General features: G+C 42.1%; 1 protein-coding gene across 5 annotated transcripts in view; it reads right to left on the reverse strand.

Annotated features, from left to right (window-relative positions):
- Positions 1–1,151: 1,151 nt before the first annotated feature.
- The window catches only part of LOC120304552 (protein kinase C and casein kinase substrate in neurons protein 2-like), a 71,339-nt gene continuing 50,230 nt past the window's right edge, over positions 1,152–22,260 (reverse strand). For 4 of the 5 annotated variants that reach the window (XM_039335284.1, XM_039335283.1, XM_039335287.1 and 1 more), the window contains 4 exons: positions 19,748–19,868; positions 16,994–17,091; positions 6,482–6,576; positions 1,152–2,317 (listed from right to left, as the gene is read on the reverse strand). In XM_039335284.1, the coding sequence (XP_039191218.1) occupies positions 2,202–2,317; positions 6,482–6,576; positions 16,994–17,091; positions 19,748–19,868 (430 nt within the window). In that variant the 3' untranslated portion in view covers positions 1,152–2,201. The remainder of the gene's footprint in view (positions 2,318–6,481; positions 6,577–16,993; positions 17,092–19,747; positions 19,869–22,260) is intronic. The other variant, XR_005555748.1, reaches the window with a different exon arrangement.

The following is a 22,260-nucleotide window of genomic DNA, read 5'->3' on the forward strand; positions in this document are numbered from 1 at the left end:
CAAAACACCCACATGGGTTTCCAACTAATCAAGGACGGAATGCAAAGAACATATTAGTCAATAGTTCTCCCCTATATAGTTTATGTTATGTACATCTGTAATTGCAAATAAATAAATAAATAAAATAAATAAAATAAAACTGAAAGGTTTCTATAAGGGAGAGCTAATAGACATCCAGGCATCATCCTTCTGTTGCTCTGAAAATCTGTGAATTAATAGTGTCCCAATGTGATTTATAATGTCTTGGTAGGAACAGACTTGGAATATTGCATCCAGTTTTTGTCACCACGATATAAAAAAGATGTTGAGACTCTAGAAAGAGTACAGGTAAAGAACAGTTGCAGAATTTGGCTATGTCTAGTCTAATGAAAACAAGGACTAGGGGTGACATAATAGTACTGTTCCAATATTTGAGGGACCACCACAAAGATGAGGGGGGTCAGTCTATTCTCCAAAGCACCTGAAGGCAGGATAAGAAGCAATGGATGGAAACTAATCAAGAGAGAACCAACTTAGAACTAAGGAGAAATTTCCTTACAGTTAGAACAATTAGTGGAATGGCTGATGGGTTTTTAAGAAGAGATTGGACAGGTCTAGGGTCTCCTGCTTGAACTTCCAACTATGTTATTCTGTTATTATTCTGATCCTATAACATCTGAACCTCTGTGGGGAAGGAAAGGAAGTTCATTTGAATGTATATCTAGGAGTGGATTGAGTTGAGAGCTCCTGCCAACCAGACCTATGGTTCTGCATAGCATAGCATGGCGTGGCATGGCATGGCGTAGCGTAGCATAGCATAGGATAGCAGCACTCATCACAAAAGAAAAAAAATTGTCATCTCTGTTTTTCAACTGAATCATAGCTGAGCTGGAATGAACTCAGCTCAGCTGCTGAACACAGGTCAGGTGCTGTTGCTGAAGGTGCAGGGCAAGGCCTTGTGTACCAATGCCCCAATTCATCCTAGGAAGTTATGTTAGTGCAGCTCACAGAAAATCATAAGGTGTGATACTACTTTGAAAAAAGGGTGAATAAAATGCTGGAACAAGTCACAGGTAGACCAACTGGATTTCATCAGGCCCACCCACATATTTTTAAGATTACATTTGTGGTCATAAGGAGTAGAAGCTTGGAAACAAAAAGAAAACTAAAACTGGCCACCACGCTTATTTATTTTTTATTTTCCAAACTCCACAGATCTAAAAGATCGAATCTTTTTTAAAAATCCCCACAGATGTTCACATATTCATCTTAGTTGTCTTAGCCTTGTTTTCACACTTTAGTGGATGGAGCAGTTGCCTCTGAATAGTTTCTTCTCCAAATATCAGTCATCTAGGGAGGTGCTGAAAGAACAGTGTAATTGGATCCTACAAATCTCCTATACTTCACTAACTTGCCATGTGAGGACAATTTTCAAATGTACATTCCTCTCACGTGTGGCAGATTTTTGGATTAAGAAACGATTAAAGAGAATTTGTGGGATTGCGAGACATCTTTCTTGTGCTTCTTGTGAAGTTTGACCAGCCCTTCAGGGCAGGGTGTTTTCAATCTCTGTGGAAAATAAAGGAGAGCTTTAAGGCATCTTGATTTGTTTGTGTGTCAGAGACACAAGAAGAAAGGATGAATAACTACGTAAGCAAATAAAAATCTGCAGGCACACCAAGTGGTAAATCAGACCGGATGTATGTGTCCAGTAGATGTATATGAGTGTGTGTTTATGTTACAAGTGGTATGTAGAGCAATCTGATGGCCATATCTTTACCCAGCTTTGTTTCTGAGTCTTTATTATTCAGGTCTATTTTACCAATTTGTGCCACCCTCAAAATGATGAAAGGCTTCCTTTCTGTGAATACAATATGTAAATGAAGCTTCTGAGGGCTTGCTTTGCAATTCATTTATTCTACAACTAAAGGGACGGACAAAAAGCTATGCTGAATGCAGAAGCCAGAACCACCCATGTGAGGTTTCACGTGGACCCACCCACCAACCCACTGCAGCTTCTGAGATTTCACTAGCATTTCCCACACAGTTTTCGGGGTGAACTTCGCACCTGCATAGGCTAGGAACTTGCAACTGGATCTCTGAAGAAACTGAATTTTGCATCATTCTGTCTTGGATAATGTGATCTAAGAAATGCAAACTATACATAGATGTAATTTTACTGATTGGGTAAGTCCCTCCCCCCCATTTTTTGCCCATTCTATCTAGCCCTGTATGGGTTCCACATAGTTGGCAGGGTAGAGGCCCACACGTCCACTGTCGGTCACTCCTTTGCACCAGCCTTGTTCATCCTCATCTTCCAATTTGGTGAGAAGCTCTCCTGGAAAGAAACAGCAGAGGAGAATCTCATAAATTATTTCAGATAATGAAATAGTTTGATTAAGTGAACTGATCTGCTATCAACCTCCATAAATCAGGTAGTCCTTGACTTACCACAGTTCATTTAGTGACCGTTTGATGTTGCAACGTTTTTCACACTTATGACCATTGCAGCATCCCCATGATCCCCTGATCAAAATTCAGATGCCTGGCAACAGGCTCATATTTATGAAGGTTGCAGTGTCCCAGGGTCATGTGATCCCTTCCTTTGCAACCTTCTGACAAGCAAAGTCAATGGGGAAGCCAGATTCGCTTAACAACTGTGTTACTAACTTAACAACTGCAGTGTGTCAACCTTGCAATGGACCTGGCCAAAGTCATTTTGCTCGTTTTCGTTGCCACAAAATAAACATGTTCTTAGAGGAAAACTCAAACCTTGGAGTTCTGTTTTAATTGGTCTCATTTATCAAAACCATGTCATAATGATTCACTTAGCAGCTGTGGCAAGGAAGGTCCTAAAATGGGACAAAGTTCACTTAACAAATGTCTCACTTAGCAACAGAAATTTTGGACTGAATTGTGGTCATAAGTCGAGGACTACCTGTATTAGAAAATGGTTTGGTATATATTCTGAAATAACAAGATTTCTGGGTTGCTTTCCAGAAACATTTTTTTCAACATGGTATCCAAATATAGTGAAAAACGTTTAAATATTTATTAATGTTATTGTAAGGAACTAATTAACTAAAGATCTGTATAAAACAGATACATAAAACAGTACTATTGTTAATTCCAGCCTTATTCTGCTATTGTTACATTTAGAATAGGCAGATTTTTAATATGATTCTGGATTGATTACTATTTGTTGAAAACACATTTGTTCTTCTTGGCTATATTCCCAGAGATTAATTTAGAATCTATTCAGGCAAAAGGGTGGATTGTGCAAGCATGAAGACTTACCAAAAGAATTAACATACATTACTGGAAGAAAAACTGTAGATCTGATTTGGAGCAATGAATTTTTCTTTTTGTTATGTTTTTTTAACAAAAGAGAAAAATAAAAAGGTTTTATATGGTAACATTTTTTTGTCATTTTGTTTATTACATCCTTTTTCAGACCCATCTTCCTCTCTGCATCTTTTTTAACATGAATTTTAAGTAAAAGAAAAACAAAAAACATACAACTTCAAAACCAGCCATCTTAAGTTCCAACATATCAAAAATAAGAAGTTATAATACACCATCTATTTTATCCAGCTAAAAGCAGACTGAAATCAATCAGATTTTAGAATTGTCTTTCCCTTCCTGGAACGCTTCCTTAATTCCCAGCTCAGGTTAGCTATTGCTCAAGGGAGCCAGCATGCCCACCAATTCAATTATGCCTACAAGTAGGCAATTGTAGCTAAACTGGTTGTTCTTGTGGTGTTACAATACTTTCACAATAGCATTGTGATTGCTGGCTAGCCATGCCTTTGTTCAGAAGATTGCTTGTTAATGGCCCAGAGTCTTGATATTTCCTCAAGGAAAGCTAATGTTTGGGGAAGATCTCTCTCAGGAATCAGCCCCCACAGCTTTGAGAAAATGAGCCACATGTGCCTTGCTGAGCCTGAATGAGTAACAGGATGAAATGACGTGCGTGCACAGTCCATGTTCTGGAACAAGAGTCAGAGATGCCTGTTAGTTGAGGCTTGAAGTATCTTGGAGATCTGGAATACAGTAATAACTCCGACACTGGAAGTAGTAGGCATGATATTTGCCTTCTATGTCTGGTTTGTAAGGCATCTGCCTCGTTCACGAATATTATTGGTAGTCCTCGACTTATGACCACAATTGAATCCAAAATTTCTGTCACTAAGCAAGACATTGGTTAAGTGAGTTTTGCCCCATTTTACGATCTTTCTTGCCACATTTGTCACGTGAATCACTGCAGTTATTAAGTAAGTAAGTAACATGGTTGTTAAGTGAAGCTGGCCTCCCCATTAACTTTGCTTGCCAGAAGGTTACAAAAGATGATTGTATGACTCAGGGACACTGCAAACATCATAAATATGAGTCAGTTGCCAAGCGTTTGAGTTTTGATCACCTGACCATGGGGATGCTGCAACAGTTGTGTGAAGAACAGTCAGAAGTCACTTTTTTCAGTGTCGTTGTGACTTCGAACATCACTAAATGAACTGTTGTAAGTCGAGGACTAGCTGTATTAGTGTTCCCCTCTGCCCACAAAAAGGAGGAGAAGACCCTTCCTTGGTCATGGTCTCCTGGCCGAAGAAACTCAGCTAGTCAGTTGGACGAAAGGCAAATAGATTTCCCATTAGAATCTGCATAAATAAATATTCAATAGGGTTGTGAGAGAAAAGAAGGAGGAACACTTTAATCTTACCTGCCTTATGCAAATCCAAATTTGTACTGCCAACTCTACTGAAGATAAGGCACTTTTCAGTACTGCAAGGGTGGGGATGGATAAAGTTTGTCTCCCAAGAACCCTAATGATGAGTTGGCCGCCCTCTTCTCCTGCCACCCCTCTCAGCCTTAACAGTAGGTCCCCAGGCCGAGTGCAATTGTAGAGAAGGAGGGAGTCAAGTCTTTACCCACCCAGTGGACAATGAATGAGCGCCCTAGGGTTGGAGGCTAGTGAAAAAGAGACAGCTCCCTCTTTCTCCTGCCACCTGTATTTATTTATTTATTTATTTGTTTATGGTTTGATTTGATTTGATTAGATTTGTATGCTGCCCATCTTGTCTAGATGGTATGGAGGAATGACTTTGGAAGGGAGAATCTCACATGGGACAATTGTCGTGTAAAAGATATTTCAGCCACAGAAGGGGGAATGGTGTGGGAGATGTTTCAGAAGGGAAACTAGTTTTTTGGAAATTAAAGAAGGGGAGAAAACTTTTACCTCGCAAGATTCTTTTAATGTAACCTTACAAAAGAGTAGTGGTTAAGGCACTGGGCCAGCTGAGTGACTTTGGACCAATCTTACCTTCTCAGTCCTAGGAAGCATGTAATGGCATACCACTTCCAAAATCTTGCCAAGAAAATTGCAGGGAATAATTCAGGAAGTTGCTAAGCCTCAACAATGACTCAAAACAGATCAAAACCCAAACCCAAACTTACAATAAAGATAAAATTATCACCCCTAGTTGTGTTTCTTGTCTGGATAAAATTGCATGCCTAATACCACCCCTCTCAGCCCTGGCTGGAACAACCTCTAACAAACAGAACCTCATCCTTAGTAACCAGTGAGTTACCCTCATCCTGGGTAACCAGTGAGTTTCTGTCAAAACTCACTGGTTACCCAGCCTCAACCCATTCAAGTGCAGGAATTGATGGATGCTTTCTCACTGCCTGGTATGTTTAATGGGACAGAAGGAAACCAAAGTCAATAGTACCCTTCATGTTCTTTCCTTAGTTCATTGTAAATGAGGATACCATTTAATGGCACTCTTCTATGGCAGAATAAGGGTCAACACTGGGATAACAAGCATTATGCTACGTACTGTTTTCTGTCATTTGAGGAGCTGATAGATAGCACTGTATCTAAGCTGCTTGTAGGAGTGTTGGGGAGAGGCAGGACTATTCTCAGTTAATCCTGACCACTTTGGTATAGGAATAAATAATACGAGACAAATAAGGCTGTACTTATCACCTTGTAACTGGAAATGCCACTAATTCCTGATCCGGCAAGCAGCTAGAGCCGATTCATGAATAACAAAAGCCAACAACTTTACTATCTACCACTGTATTATAAGAATCTCACAAGGAAGCTTGCCTTCCCCTGGGAACAACTAGAGAATGCTTCATGGATTGTTTGTGTATGTGTGTATGTGTGCGTGTGTGTGTGCGCGCGTGTGCACGTGCATGTGTGTGAAGCTTATGTCACTTGCAGCTGCACAAAGACTCCAAGCTAGGCCCTTGCTTGACTCCTCCTTCCAGCCTGGCTGACAGTTTCCCAACAGTCCCAAAACAATTGATTGCTTAACCCCATGCTTAGAATTTCTTATAGGAAAATGAAGAGAATGAAAGAATATAAATGACAAGAGAAGGGAAACCAGAGTCCATTTCAGGAAGTTGGAACAGATTCATGTCCATTTTAATACCAGTCAGTCTCTGCAGAGATGGCTGGAAGACTGACGTTGTGTGGAAGAATTATGACGATAACACTCACCTGCCTTGAAACTTAGCTCATCTGCTTCCTGACCAATATAATCGTACACGGCACGAACCCGCTGGCCTGGTATTGGTGCAGGTGCTGGCTTCGGACTGTAGAAAGGAGGGAAAAATGTGACTATAAGTGACCTTGTTCAACCTTTGCTTATTACACCTACCCTAATCTTTCTGCTTATCCAACAAGAGACAAAGGCAATGTATATGGTAAGCCACAAATATTAGGTGTTATTATATTATAGTTTAATGTGAAGTATGAAGCATTGACTTATGGAAGATCACCAAGTGAATTTCATAGCCAAATAGAAATATACATCTGGATTTCTGTGGAACCATTGCAAATGTTAGCATCTGGTTATTTCTTTGCTTAATCATGTGAGTGAGAATCATAAATGTAGGAACTAACAAAGGACTGAAGATCTATAAATAGTTAAAAGGATTCTTAATTTTGGATGGCCTGCTAGCTAGCTGAACTCTTAAGGACTCCATAAATACAGGGATTGTCTTTCCAAGATGAGATTCCAAGAAGAAGTTAGAGATTCTAGTTAGTTCCTGACTTATGGACCAGAATTTTCACTGCAAAGCACAGTGGTTATTAAGTGAATCATGCCCTGTTTTACAATCTTTTTGGCCATGGTTGCTAAGTGAACACTGCAGTTGTTAATTGAATCATGTGGTCCTTAAGCGAATTTGGTTTCCCCCATTGACTTGCTTGTTGGAAGTTGGTTGTGAAGGTCGCAAATGGTGATCACATGACCCCAGGATGTTGCAACCATCATAAATACATGCCAGTTGCCAAATGCCCGAATTTTGATTACATGACCACAAGGATACTATAATGATCATGTGGATGAGAACTTGTTGCAAGTTACTTTTTTTTTCAGTTCTGTTGTAACTTTGAACAGTCACTAAACAAATGAACAAAGTCGAGAACTACTTGTAATTCCTTGGTTTTAGGAAGTCTTGGCTTGGAGGTCTGCAAGAGATATGGATCGCCAGTCCCTGAGAACATATTTAATGTCACTGGGCCTAGAAAACCAGGAAGTTAGTAAAATTGTGACAGGCTGCTTAATTAATCTTGTGAAGGAGATTTCATTTTTTACAAGGGTAATTTTATCTACATTCTAATTCTATACCTCTGTCTCTTTGTTTGCTTGGATTACTTACAAATTACTGATTTTGGCAAACAGATCTCAGCTTCATAGAACTGCTTGCAGTACTGTATCTTAAAAAGTTAAATCATAGTAACTGGACCATTTATTAAAACTGAGACTTTTGGCCTGGATGACTGAATCTTCATTTACACACTGCTTGCAGTGAAACTCTCCTTGCAAATCTTTCCTTTGTTGTCTTCATTAAATTAAAAAAAAAATCCTTTTCATGGTTATTCCACTATTGGACTTCTAATCTCTCATTTTATGCTTCAAAACTGCTTGGGCCTGGTAACCTTGCTAAGAGGGGAAGTGCTTATTCTTGGGGGGAAATGGTTCCTGTCTTAGGATAAATTGAGAACAGGTTTAATTTTGAAGTTAGCATTTTATTCCATTTAGCTTCCTGCTCCTGTACTGGTAGTCCTCGATTTATGATTGGTTGTTTAGTGACTATTCAAAGTTATGACGGCCTCCGTCAAAACCTGCTTATGACCCAGTTCCAAAGTTCTGATGTTCGTATTTCCCCCCCATAGTCACATGACAGCATGGCAACTCTCCCACATTTATGGCCATTTGCAGTGCCCTATGGTCACATAACCATGATTTACAATCTTTTTGCTGGGAACCGGAGTTTACTTCTGGTTTCTGACAAAAACTGCCTCCTACCAAACAATGAGTTCACTTAATTACCTTAATTTTCACTTAATGACCGCCATAAAAAAACGTAAAATCAGGTTTGGTTATGACTCACTTTCTGATTGTCCAATTTATCACCGTAATAGCAGGCTCCATTATGGTTGTGACTCAAGGGCTACCTGTACTTTTGCAAGTGTTGTTGACATTATTAAGCAGAGAGAATATATTTCAGCTCTGTAATTGCTAGGCTGCATTGCCTAGTAGATATTGCTCTCTTAAGGGACGTAAAGGAGCAAAATCAGTCTTCAAATATTCCTTGACCCTGAAAGCAAACTTAAGTCTCCATTCTTTGGAAAGCAAGATTGTTTTTTTTTTTTAAGTAAACCATAAACATTCAAAATCACTTACTTTGTGTCCTGAGCCTGCTGAAGCATTCAGCAGGCTCAGAAATGTTACAAATGGTGCTGGGCAGACCAAAAGCTGCACAGGACCAGACTGGCTGTCGCCAGCCTTGTGCGCATGCGCAAGGCGCGAAAACAGCCAGATTCCTATTGGCTAACACTGTCTGGGTTCAGGACAGTATAAAAGGCCTGCGTGCCTTTTCGGTGGTAGCTGGTTGTAAGGAGGAGTCAATAAAGCTTGGTGTTCACCATGTGTCTTTGTTTAATGCCTGCGACCCGAAAACATAAAACTGGCGACGAAGGTGGGATCGCTGCAGGCAAGCGGAAGATTCACAACTGAATCAAAGACTCACTGAAGGTCCTGAAGCTTGGGAAGTTGGTGTCCAGCTCTATGACTCAGCCTGCCAGTACAGCATCGCTGAAGGTGAGCTTGGCAAACGGACCCCTTCCCCCCAGTAAGACAAGCCTTGCAGCGAAAGGCATTAACGAGGCCTGTGAAGACTTAAGATGTCGAAGATTGCCCGCTTATCTGACTTTGATGTCTCCCACCCGGAGCGCTGGAATTCATACATGGCGCGGGTGGAGAACTACTTTAGGGTCAATCAGATAAGGGAAGACAGCCTTAAAGTGGCAACCCTGCTGTGTGTTTGTGGGCAGGAAATGTTCGACATAGCAGAGAACCTGGTGGCCCCTGCACTTTTAGAGTCAGTAACTTATACTGACTTAAAGAAAATGCTTAAAGAACATTTCCAGCCTAAACTTTCTGTAATTGTTTGGAGGCACGTGTTCGAGCAGAGAGACCAGAGACCGGGTGAGTGTGCTGTGGACTTTATTGCTGCCTTAAGACAAGCAGCCAGGCCTTGTGAATTCAAGGACCTGGAAGAGAGGCTGTGAGATTGTTCTGTTTGTGGCCTACGAAGTAGGGAGCTGCAACAGAAGATCTTCTCCAAGGAAGAATTTTCATTCCAAAATGCATTGAGAGAGGTTGCAGCTGAAGAAGCAGCAGGCAGAGCTGTGAAGGCTTTGCAGCTCGCCAGAAACCCTCCAGCCACCGTGACCGTCCATCAAGAGGTCGCTAGAGAAGATCCAGAAACAGATCCTGAAGAGGAGGTGGATAGGCTACACCAGCCAGCTGAGAGAAGGCCAAAGGAGCATCCAGACAAGGCTTCAGCATCTCCTCAGTGCTTCGGGTATAGAGGACGCCACAAGCACGCGGACTGCAGATTCCGTTCCGCCATTTGCCGGACATGTGGAAGGCAAGGCCACATTGCCTCCATCTATTTGGGTTGCCAGAAAGTCCAACCTCAGGAAGAATTGCTTCAGAAAGGTACCAGGGTCCCCAGCCAACACAGGGTGGGTTTCTGCGCATTGCACAGGAGTATTCTGAGGATAGGGACACACAAGCCCCTTTAAAAAAAGCTTCGCATTGACGTGAAGCTGCAAGGGGTTCCCTTATCAATGGACTTGGACACAGGGTCCGCTCTATTGATCATTTCACATGTCACCTTCAAAAGGAGCAGTAGTAGTGGCCTTCGAGTCAAACTCAGGCCATCGAACCTAATCCTCACTGACTTCCAGAATTCCAGAGTCAGCATGAAGGGGGAGGCTATGCTCAAAGTGCAGTGTAAGGCTTTTGAAAGCCTACTAGATGTGGTGGTGTTGGGGGTGATCGCACAAGTCTCATTGGATTCGATTGGTTCGAGGCCCTTGGAATCCAAGTGACTGGGCTGCACAGCCTGCAAACGCCATGCCTTGCAGAAGTCTGCACGGAGTTTGCTGATGTGTTTAGCTCAGAGCTTGGCTCTTACAAGGGGCCTCCCATTGCTCTACGCTTAGACCCAACTATCACACCTATTAGGATTAAGGGTGCCTTTTGCAGAGCTGGACAAGCTGCTCCAGCAGGGCATCTTAGAACTTGTGAACTCTAGTCCATGGGAAACTCCCATTGTAACACCTTTAAAGGCTAATGGAGAAGTCCAAATTTGCGCGGACTATAAATGTACATTCAACGAAGCACTGCAACAGCATGCATACCCAGTCCCTGTGGTAGTTCACACTCTAGCCTCCCTCAAGGGCGGGCGCATTTTTGCAAAACTTGATTTGGCACAGGCCTACCAACAGCTACCTGTTGATGAGGCAACAGCTGAGGCTCAAACAACAGTAACACACAGAGGAGACTTTAAGATTAAAAGATTGCAGTTTGGGGTTAATGTAGCCCCTGGCATATTCCAAAATGTCATGAAGCGCACACTTTGCGGTATTCCTGGAGATTGTCCCTATTTTGATGATGTCCTCATTGCTGGGGAGTCATCTCTAAACTTAGCTGAGAGATTAAGGGCTGTCTTGCTTCGTTTCCGCCAAGCAGGTCTGAAACTGAAGCAAGAAAAGTGTAAGATTGGAGTCACTTCCACTGAATTCTTAGGTTTCAGAATTGATGCTCAAGGCATCCATCCTGCTGAATTGAAGCTTCAAGCGATTCAGCAGGCCCCAAGCCCCAAGTCCAAAAGCGAGCTGCAAGCTTTCTTGGGGCTCTTAAATTTCTATCATGCATTTCTTCCACACAAGGCTGCAGTGGCAGAGCCGTTACACCGGCTCTTAGATAAACAAGCTCCATGGCAGTGGACTAAAGTCCATGAAAGGAGTTTCAATGAGGTTAAGGCCTTGTTCTCTTCAAATGCTGTATTAGCGCATTTCAATGAGCAACTGCCTGTATGCATCGCATGCGATGCATCTCCTTATGGGGTGGGAGCAGTACTTAGCCATCAGTAGTAGTTCCTATGGCCTACTACTCAAGGACTCTTCATTTGCAGAGCGGAATTATGCTCATATTGACAGAGAAGCCTTGGCAATAGTGGCTGGCATAAAGAAATTCCATGATTTCTTATATGACCGCCACTTCATGGTCTACACAGACCATAAGCCTTTGCTGAATTTGTTTACTACTAACAAACAGACACCACACATTATTTCTCCACTTATGCTGAGATGGTCCATTTTTCTGTCAGCATATGACTACACTCTAATTCACAAACCTGGAAAAGAGATGGGCCATGCAGATGGCCTCAGCAGATTACCTTAAACAGATAGAGGCAGATCCTGCTCCTGCTATTAATATTCTTTCCATTCAGGAGTTGCCTGAATCTCCCCTCAATGCTAGGGACGTGGCTGCTGAAACTGCCACTGATCTCACGCTCATATGCGTGTTGACATGGGTGTTGTCAGGATGGCCTGACACGTGTCCAGATATGGAGTTTCAAAGCTTCTGGCAAAGGAAGCACGAACTTTCCACTTTCAAGGGGTATCTGTTATAGGGTAGTAGGGTAGTCATCCCAGCCTCATTGAGGTCTAGAATGCTCTCTCTGCATGAGGGACATTCAGGCATAGTAAGGATGAAAACGCTTGCATGCAGCTATCTCTGGTGGCCTGGGCTTGATAAAGCCATCGAGGCCCAGGTACACGGGTGCCAAGTGTGCCAGCAGTCAAGACCTGAAATGCCTCAGGCCCCAGTACATAGGTGGAAGGAAGCACAAACTCCGTGGTCACGGGTACATATAGATTACGCTGGGCCCTTTCGGGGCAATTCTTCCTTCTCCTTGTTGACAGCCATTCCAAGTGGCTAGAGGTTGTTCCTGTTTCCTCCACTACTACTGCCAGGACCATCCAGGTGTTGAGAGGGATCTTCACCTCACATGGACTTCCAGATGTCCTGGTTTCAGATAATGGCCCCCAATTTACCTCTTTTGAGTTCCAGGTTTTTCTTCAGGCCAACTTGATCTGGCATGCGACTTCTGCTCCCTTCCACCCTTCTTCCAATGGCCAGGCAGAGAGGATGGTGCTTACTACCAAAGATGCTTTAAAGAGACTCATGGCAGCTGGCATCACAGGTTAGCTGATTTCCTTCTCGCACATTGCATCACATCTTGCACAGCCACAGGGAAGAGCCCAGCAGAACTCCGCTGGGGTCACCGCCTCATCACGAAACTGGTTGCACCCAGACAGGGTGGCTTCATAGATGTCACAGCCGCGGGCACCTAGGAGACTACAGGTGGGCAATACAGTCTGGACAAGGAATTATGGCCCTGGACATCTCTGAGTCACAGAAGTGGTATGCAAGATCTCTGGGCCGCTGTCATACGAAGTGGCCTTGGACGATGGGCATGTCATCAGACGATACATTGACCAACTGCATTGGAGGCTCTCCAGCAACGTTTCTGCGCCTGGCTCTACTCTTGGGGGGAGGAGGACCATAATTTGCATTCTGGGCCACAGTCTCCCATCTCCAGCAGTTTCTCACATGCTAAAGCACATGTTCCAGTGATAGAAAGGGGTCATCCCGCACATCAGTTATTGCTCCAGACAGGGAGTCTCCAGAAAGGGGGTCATCCCACACTTCAGCTAGTGCTCCAAACAGGAATTCTCCTGAAAGGGGGTTTGCCATGGAGGCGGCTCCTGACTCTGGCACCTCCGACACATACACGGGGGCCACGGGGTATTGGGGCACATCCGCCACTCAGGCCACTCCAGCTGTTGGTCTCGGGCTCGAGGGACAGTGCTCCCAAGAGGAGTCCATTGTGGACTTGGGGAATACCACCCCACCTCGGGACTTGGGGAATTTCACCCCCCCAAGGAACTCTGGCTAGGGCTTAGAGGGTCCAGCCAATCAGCAGCTGGGTGGGGTATCTGAGCTTTTGGAGCATCAAAGTCCTGGTCTGCCTAGCCTGGCAAGCGAGCTGGCAGGCCAGGCACATTCACCGGCCATCAGAAGGTCACAGCAGGCCAAGGGCCCATCTAAACATCTTGAGGACTATGTGAGGTTTCTGTCAATTCTAAGGGAACTTTGCTGGTCCTTAACAAGATGCAGTTCTAACACTCAGTAAGGGGTGTTATCCTCAGGATATTATTAGTTGTATTTTCTTTTGAATAATTATAATGTATGAGTGTTCTGCCTGTGTGCAGACAAACTGTGATTTCCATTAACCCCCAGTCCCTTGAACACATATACCTATGCTGTTACATCATAAGGTATATTGTTTTATCTAGGGGGGAGAGATGTTGTGTCCTGAAGCATTCAGCAGACTCAGAAATGTTGCAAATGGTCCCGGGCAGACCAAAAGCTGCCTGGGACCAGACTGGCTGTCACCAGCCTTGTGCGCATGCGCAAGGCAGGAAACAGCCAGATTCCTATTGGCTGATACTGTCCGGGTTCAGGACAGTGTAAAAGGCCTGCATGTCTTTTTGGTGGTAACTGGTTGTAAGGAGGAGTCAATAAAGAAAGCTTGGTGTTCACCATGTGTCTTTGTTTAATGCCTGCGACCCAAAAACATAAAACTTACTGCAGAAAAATAATCAGCACAAATTTCTAAAATGGATTTGGCTGTCTCATGGAATAGTTAAGCTCAGCCTGGATATTTGTAAATACAGTAAAGTTTTATAAAATACCACAACCTGAAAGATCCCTTCCCAATAAAACTAAATCCAAACCAGAAGTACTTTCTTCTTGTTATAATAACAACACAGCAACCGAGAGTAAATCTCTAATTATCACATTCATCTCCTAGCACATATTATAAAATTTGCTGAATACTTGAAAGGGCTTTCAGAAGTTTTCTAAGGATCAAACCACAGATGAATCAAGTCTCGATACTAATGTTTATTTTTTTTTTCCTGAAAAGCATTTTCAGAGGTTCAAAATCTTATTGGAGAAGGACAAGCTGCAAGAAGTTGAATAAATTCCCACGACAGAGCTGCTGTTGGCACAGATAGTTATGATTCCTGTTTTCTTCTCTAGTGGGTCCAATACACATTTTAGAGTATTATTGTACTATAATAAAGGCTCAACAAGAAATATGTGACCATATACATAGAAATGCGACATGTACATTGTAGCAACTGTTTTAAAATAATGGTTTATGAAATATAGTTGGCTAGGTCCGCATAAGTAGCTAAGCCTTAATCATGGTTACTAACCAAAGCAGGTGACATTACATATTATGTCAAGATAGTTTTTAAAATCAATAAACCACACTTGCAAGGATAGCACAGTACACAAAACCAGCTAACCACATTAAAGTTTAATAAATTGCATAGCTGTGAAATGTTCCCTCTCTGATCAAGCGCAGATTCTTACAGACATTTTATCAAGTAGCAATTCCAAAATATCAAGAGATCGGATCATGGGTCTGCTCTGTCATTCTCATGCCCATTTCAATATTCATGTGTTAAACAAGAAACTGCATGTTTTCCGACTGACCTTGCTTCGGTGATCTTGTTTCAAGTCAACTGAACTTTTATGCATTCAGAAATAAATAATGCCCCCTGTGGAGTCATGTGGAACTGTCTCAAAGAACTGGCCATCCAAGCAGGTTGAAGGGCACGGCAAGCCCTGCAGCCAGTCAGGGATGGTATTTGGGAAGAGAAGAGACTTCATTAGATCCAAAACTTTCAATGTCAGGTTAGCTTGGAATATCTTAGCAATGCCAAGGAAGACATCCTTTGACTTTGCTCACAAGTGAGAAGTGCCTTTCTGCTTCCACTTGTACCTACAATATTAATGATAAATGGAAAATATGAGAGTATATGATGCAACAGACTGACTGGGGGAATTATGGGAATTGAAGTCCACAAAGCTTAAAGTTGCAGAAACAAAATCACTGGACTAGACCAGACATGTCAAACTTGCAACGTCACGTGACGTCACGCAACGTATCAGAGCTTTTTCGGCATTGCCGGCAATGGGGTGGGCGCGGCTCTGGTATGATGAAACCGGCCCATGGGCCGGCAGTTTGACACCCCTGGACTAGACTATTAGTCTGGGAGGGTCTGGCTCAATTTTTTTTTTTTTGATGATGATGATGAAATTCAGCAGTTTCATAGCTACTAAGCCAAAACCACACGCACATATTGTGTGAATCCAACCATCTTGTTTTCTATACTGTGCTTTATGGTTCAGCATGGAGTTTAAACCCAGCCAAATGTGGCTTATTTGATAATGATTAAGCAAACCATGCTTAATCATTATCAATGATTAATGGTGTGCTGCATTAATCAGACAAGTAAGTGGCTCTAGGCAAATCATCCTCTCTTAATTACAGGCTTCCTGCTGTTGCAAGTATTATTCACTTAGTTTACGAGGTAGCAAGAATTCCGGTAGAAGAGCGTCTTGATCACTAGGAACATAAAGACTACCCTACTATATCACACCACAACTTTCCAGTGATCAACCAGCTGTCTCTGAAGTTCTTGTTCCTCCCTCTCCCCATTGTTCCTCTGATGCGCCTCCATGCCAAGATACCCAATGACTTTCAAAACTATCCAAATCTGTGGCTACTGCTGTACCTCATAATACTTTAATTATATGGTCTATAAAGAAGCCCTTGCTTCTTTCTTTTCTAAATCTCCTCAGTTTTACTGGGTGACCTCTGACCCTAATGTCTTAAGAGTTAGGGTTTTCCTATGCCCCATGCCATTTTCATATACTCAGTCAGGCGCCTTCCTCCTTTTTTCAAGTTCAAATATTCCAGTTTTTTCTTTTCTGGCAGAAAGAATGTTTGATTCCCCAAGATCATTTGGGTGTTCTCTTTTGCACTTTTTTTTTAAAGCTTATTGTATCCTTTTTAAACCTGGCAGTCAGAACTATATATGGTATTCCGGCTGTAGACATAAATTTGTGTTATTGCTTTACCAAGTTGACAATTTTCAATCCATTTTCTTGTGGTCCTTAACATGGAATTTGATATATTGCATTACAATGTTGGCAATTTTCAGTCCTTTTCCTTGTGGCCCTTAATGACGGAATTTGATTTCTTTCACCAGTGTTACATATCGAGTTGACATTTTCACTGAGTTCTCCATTTGAGGCCAATACCCTTTTTCAGTTAGTCACAAGCAGCTTAAATCATCTCTGGGTTTATGCAAAGTTAGGGGTTTCTGCTCCACTGGGGTATCATATTACACTTATTTAAACTGGATCATAGCTGCCATTTGACCATTCAGTCACTTCATAATTATGTCCCGTCTTCACCACCTTGTTTATAATCATATCTGCAAACGTGGGCAACTTGTAGGTCACACAAAATCATTCCCGCTCCTGTTCCCACCCCCAAAATTGGGAAAAGTTCCCATCCATTCTTATTCTGTGCTTTCTGATTTTTAACCCATTATCAATCATTAAAAGGAGGGGTCTTCTTATCCTAGGAAGATGAGATTTATTGAGTTCAGAGGATGGACACTACGAGGAACACATTGTCCAACATTATTTTATTGTTTTATCTCTTTCGCTGATTTTGGAGGGTGAGAAGGAAGGGGGGGGGGAAATACACAACTCACCAGCTCTTGGTAGAGGAGATATTGCAGGGTGTCACTTTCTCTGGTTCTTTTGCTTTCTTGACCTTCACTTGTGGGCGCTCGTGATCAGGACTCCAATCCTGGATAGCAGGAGAGGAGAGGAAGAAGGGAAAATGTCAAATCTGAATTTAGGCTGCATTTCTTGACAGCATCTCATTCAGAATGAAAAAGAAGAAGAAAAGTTGAAACGGGTTAGGAATCAAAAGGGCAGCCTTGCGATATGCAGAACTTTGTTGATATTTATACTTCCTTGGGTAGCTGGATCTGTCAGTTACTTGCAGGAAGTCTCTAATCACCACAGCACAAAAAGCATTGTAATATTTTGGAGATAGGTGAAGTGGGTTTTCCAGCAAGAAATTATTTCAAGAGATAGATGGCTGCTAGTCTAAAGGAGAAACATAAAATCTGCCCTTCCAAAAAAGGATCGAAAAATGTATGGAACTTTAATAAAGTAATACATTTCCCCTGAGAAAAAGTTTCCATCCAAACATGCGGGGCAATTTGTTTATTATTATTTTTTAGTGCCCCCAACAATTTTCGGTACAGGTAGTCCTCAACGGATGACCACAGCTGAGCCCAAAATTTCTGTTGCTAAATGAGAAATTTCTTAAGTGAGTTTTGCCCCATTTTATGACTTTTCTTGCCACATTTGTTAAGTGAATCATTGCAGTGGTTAAATTAGTAATGTAGTTGTTAAGTGAATCCGGTTTCCCCATTGACTTTGCTTGCCAATAGGTTGCGAAAGGGGATCACATGACCCGGGAATATGCAAACCTCATAAATGTGAGTTGTCAAGCATCTGCATATAAAACATGTGACCATGGGGATACTGCAACAGTTGCCCGTGTGAAAAATGGTCATAAGTCACTTTTTCAGTGCTGTTGTAACGTCAAACGGTCACTAAAGTGAACTGTTGTAAGTCAAGGACTACCTGCATTATTTTGCAATTTGGCTTTTTACTTGTTTTATGTGGAATACAGGTAGACCTCAGATTACAACCATTTATTTAGTGATCATTCAATTAAGTTGGTGCTGAAAAAAGTGATCTACAACTGGTCCTTGCACTTATGACTGTTACAGTGTCTTCATGATCAAAACTTGGGCACTTGGCATGTATTTACGACAGCTGCAGTGCCCCAGAGTCATGTGATTGCCATTTGCAACTTTCCCAGCCAGCTTCCGACAAACGAAGTCAATGATGGAAGCTTGTGATCCATTTAATGACCCTGCAAAAACAGTTGTAAAATTGGGCACATTTGCTAGCCTCACTTAGCAATGCACGTTTTGCTCCCAATTATGGCTGTAGGTTGAGAACTACCTCTGGTGACTATTTCTCAGAAGCCATTAATATTTCTCAAAGACAATTAATCAGTGGAACGGCTTTCCTCCGGAAGTTGTGGGTGCTCCATGATTGGAGGTTTTAAATAGGGCCCAGGGGTAGGCAACCTTGGCTCTTTTATGACTCATGGACTTCAATTCACAGAATTCCTGAGCCAGCATGAAATAGGCATTGGATAGCCATTTGTCCAGAATGATGTAAAGTCTCCTGATCGAGTAGGGAGTTGGACTAGATCTACAAGACCTCCAAGATCCCTTCCAACTCTGTTATTCTGTATTCCATATAAATAGGTTCCTGAAGCCTTCCTTCAACCGGGCTCCATTTGCCAGACTATACAAAATGCTGGAGAAGAACATAGGTGTAAGATTTTTGCACTATTATAACTTAGGTGTCTTTTATATTCCATTTGGTGTTAAGAATTTTTTTTACAGTAAAATCCCATAATTTACCTTGAAAGAAATACAAAGGCAAACAGTATAATTAAGTAAATCAGCCTGAAGGGCCTGGAGATCCTTAAACCGAGCTGTGGGGTTTAGCTCTAATTTTTAACTCATAATCTAATTTTTAGGGCACTAAGCCATAATTGTTAAGAGGTATAAATAGGATGTTAAAAAAAAGTAAAAATCTTTACTTCTTCCAAGATATTTCTGGTAACTTGTCAAAAAAGGTACAAATGAGCTTACGTTGTTATCAAATAATCTGAAATATTTCCCTAGCTATCAGCTGAATGTTTTGTCACAGAGGATGTTTAAAAACAGTAGTAGGTTATCAACCTGAAGGCTCTGAAGAAAAAGAATTCTTTGTTTCTGAGGGAAAAAGCAGCATGGAGAAGTGAGATTATCTGGATTTAGAATCAACTGAACAGTGGATTCCTTTTTTTTTTTACTGGGAACTACAGATAGTCCTTGATTTATGAATACAATTGAGCCCCAAATTTCTGTTGCTAAGTGAGACATTTGTTAAGTAAGTTTTGCCCCATCTTACGACCTGTCTTGCCACAGTTGTTAAGTGAATCACTGCAGTCATTAAGTCAGTAACATAGTTGTTAAGTGAATCTGGCCTTTCCATTGACTTTCCTTGTCAGAGGTTGCAAAAGGGGATCACATGACGCCCAGGACACTGCAGTCGTCATAAATATGAGTCAGTTACCAAGTGTCTGAATTTTGATCACGTGATCATTGGGGATGCTACAATGGTCATGTGAAAAATGGTCATAAGTCACTTTTTTCAGGGCCGCTGTAACTTTGAGTGGTCACTAAATGAACTGTTGTAAGTTGAGGACTATCTGTATCACTATGTTGGGACATTTTTTTTTATGTGCATAAATGGAAATCGGAAAGAGTCCGAGAACATGCAGCATGCTCTTCTCCTACCATTAAAGAAGAAATGCTTCTCACCTCAAATTTTGGCCAGTTCATAGGCATTCCTGGGCCATGTCGGTTACGCCACCACTTAAGATCCTCTTGGTCATTTATCTCTTCAATGGCCTGATGCAAATCACTATAAACAGCTTGGACACTGAAGAAAAGGAGAAATAGAGATGAGATTATCGTGCATACAATTGTGCACAGATGCAGAAAACGTTCCCACTTAGGCACAATGTGTACAGTATAAGTCTGATCCCAGATGCTGCCCTCAGGGCGGTTACCAATATTGTGAAACTGATTTACAGGTTTTTACAGGATGTACTGAGTTGCAGCATTTGCCTCATGGAATTCTACTGAGCTTTCCAACCATTTTTATTTATGTATGTATGTATATATCCAAAAGAGAACGATTGAACAGTCTTACGTTTTGATTGATAGCACAACCTGGTGCTTTTCAGGAAAGTTGGCTACAAGGCAAGGCAGGCTAGATTGAAGGATGTAAGAAAAAGAACCAGATGGGTGGGGGGAGAATGGAGGTGCATATTTTGGGAATAGATAAGATTTTCCCCAGGGAGATGCCAAGGTATAGCTTAGCTAGTTCCCATTCTAAAGGTCAGGCCATGAAATGGGAGATAGCATAGAATGGAGGCTTTTCTTGGTAGAAATGGTGAAGGCAAGAACAGCTTAGGCACTGATTGTCATGGAGAAAACCTCCCTATGTGGTTACTAAGCAGAATGGGATTACTTGCCTTGGCCAATTTGCCCCAGCCAACTCACCCCGCCTGACTTGCCCGGGCTGTCTTCCTGCAACTGACTCACCATGGCCAACTTCCTATGGTCAACTTGCCATGGGAGAACTCGCAGTGGGACAATTCAGTATAGGATAACTGAAGAGAGGGACAAGAGGGATAAGAGACTTGAACTCTGGCTCACTCCAGCCTCGATCACTTCTAACTTGAGAAGGTTCAAACCTAAAGTTGTCCTAGAGCCATCATTAAGAGTTGGACTTGATAGTGCATAATTGATCACATAATCAACTAGCAGTGAGGTTTCGTCTATGAAAAATTTCATCTATGAGAAGTTGAGAAGTTGGGAGAGGTAGCTCAAGGATAAGAAGTTTGGATAAGAGAGAAAGGAAAAGGGGAAATGGAAGACTTACCTAAGCCTTAACACTAAGGGATTGTCAGGTCCCCAAATCCTTATCTGTCTCCCTTTCATATATACATTCTTGTGCTTTGCTTTGGGGCCTGCCATTTAGCTGGGGGGAAGAGGGATGTTTGCTTTTGTTTGGGATAACTTTCACTTTCTGCTTTCCTTTTTCCACCTCTATCCACTTGAAAAGGGATATGTCTCCCTTATCAGGGAGACGGTTACAGAGAAACAAAAGCTGAGAAGACATTGAGATGCACGCCAACTGTACCAGTTACCTGTTCATTGTGCCACCTGTAGATTGGCTGGATTTCAAATGGACATTATAACTTTGGTGGGAGGAGGAAGCCCCAAAAGTCACTCTTACCCGAGGTGGAGGGAAGAAAAAAGCAAAGAAGAAATATCCAGAACCTGCCCCTCCTGATAAAGAAGGAGAAACTTTATGTCCCAGCCACTTTAAGACGTAAAGTAATGCAAGCTGGGCATGACTCAAAAACTGCTGGACATTTTGGATTTGTAAAAAACTTACATCTCATTAAAAGACAGTTTTGGTGGCCTGCTTTGAAAAAAGACATAGAAAGCTATGTAGCCAGCTACTTCACATGTGCAGCAGCTAAATCCCCAAGATTGCTTCAACCAATAACAAGTCCGTCAGCACTTGGAGAGAGATCTCTATGGATCTTATTGTAGAGCTGCCAGAAAGTGCTGGAAACACTGTAATTTGGGTCATAACCGATATATCTTTTTCATGAGGCCCCACAACGTATAATTTCAGACAGAGTTCAATTCACCTCTAAATTCTGCAAAGCTTTTCTAGACTTGATGGGTTCTAGTCAAGGGCTATCAACTTCGCACTATTCGCAAATGAATGGGGGGGGGGAGAGAGATTGAACTCAGCTCTAGAACAATACCTAAGATGTTTCATTAATTATCAGCAAGACAATTGGTCTGACCTGTTACCATTTGCTGAGGTGGCTTATAACAATGCTGTGCACTCCAGTACAGGTTTTACTCCATTTCAAATAGCTAATGGTCAAGCATTTGTGGCTACGTCTGAACTTCCTGTCAAGGAGTCTGAAATCTCCTCCTTGCAAGAATGGATTAAGCAATTACAAAATACCTGGCCAATAATCAGGAAAGCTCTGGATGAAGCCAGAGAAGCTTATAAGACTCAGGCCAATAAACGGAGGGTGGAGCAAAAACCATATAAAGTTGGAGACCGAATATACCTCTCCACGAAGTATTTGCAATCTTTACAACCTTCTAAGATATTAGGGCCTAAATTTGTCGGACCTTTCTCTATCAAACGCATCATCAATCCTGTGACAGTTGAATTGGACTTGCCAAAGAACCTTCGGAAAATACACACCGTTTTCCATTGCAGTTTACTCAAG

Source organism: Crotalus tigris, unplaced genomic scaffold (assembly GCF_016545835.1).
Source record: "Crotalus tigris isolate CLP2741 ecotype Arizona unplaced genomic scaffold, ASM1654583v1 scf7180000017639.5415321, whole genome shotgun sequence".
In the NCBI taxonomy this organism is placed as follows: Eukaryota; Metazoa; Chordata; class Lepidosauria; order Squamata; family Viperidae; genus Crotalus; species Crotalus tigris.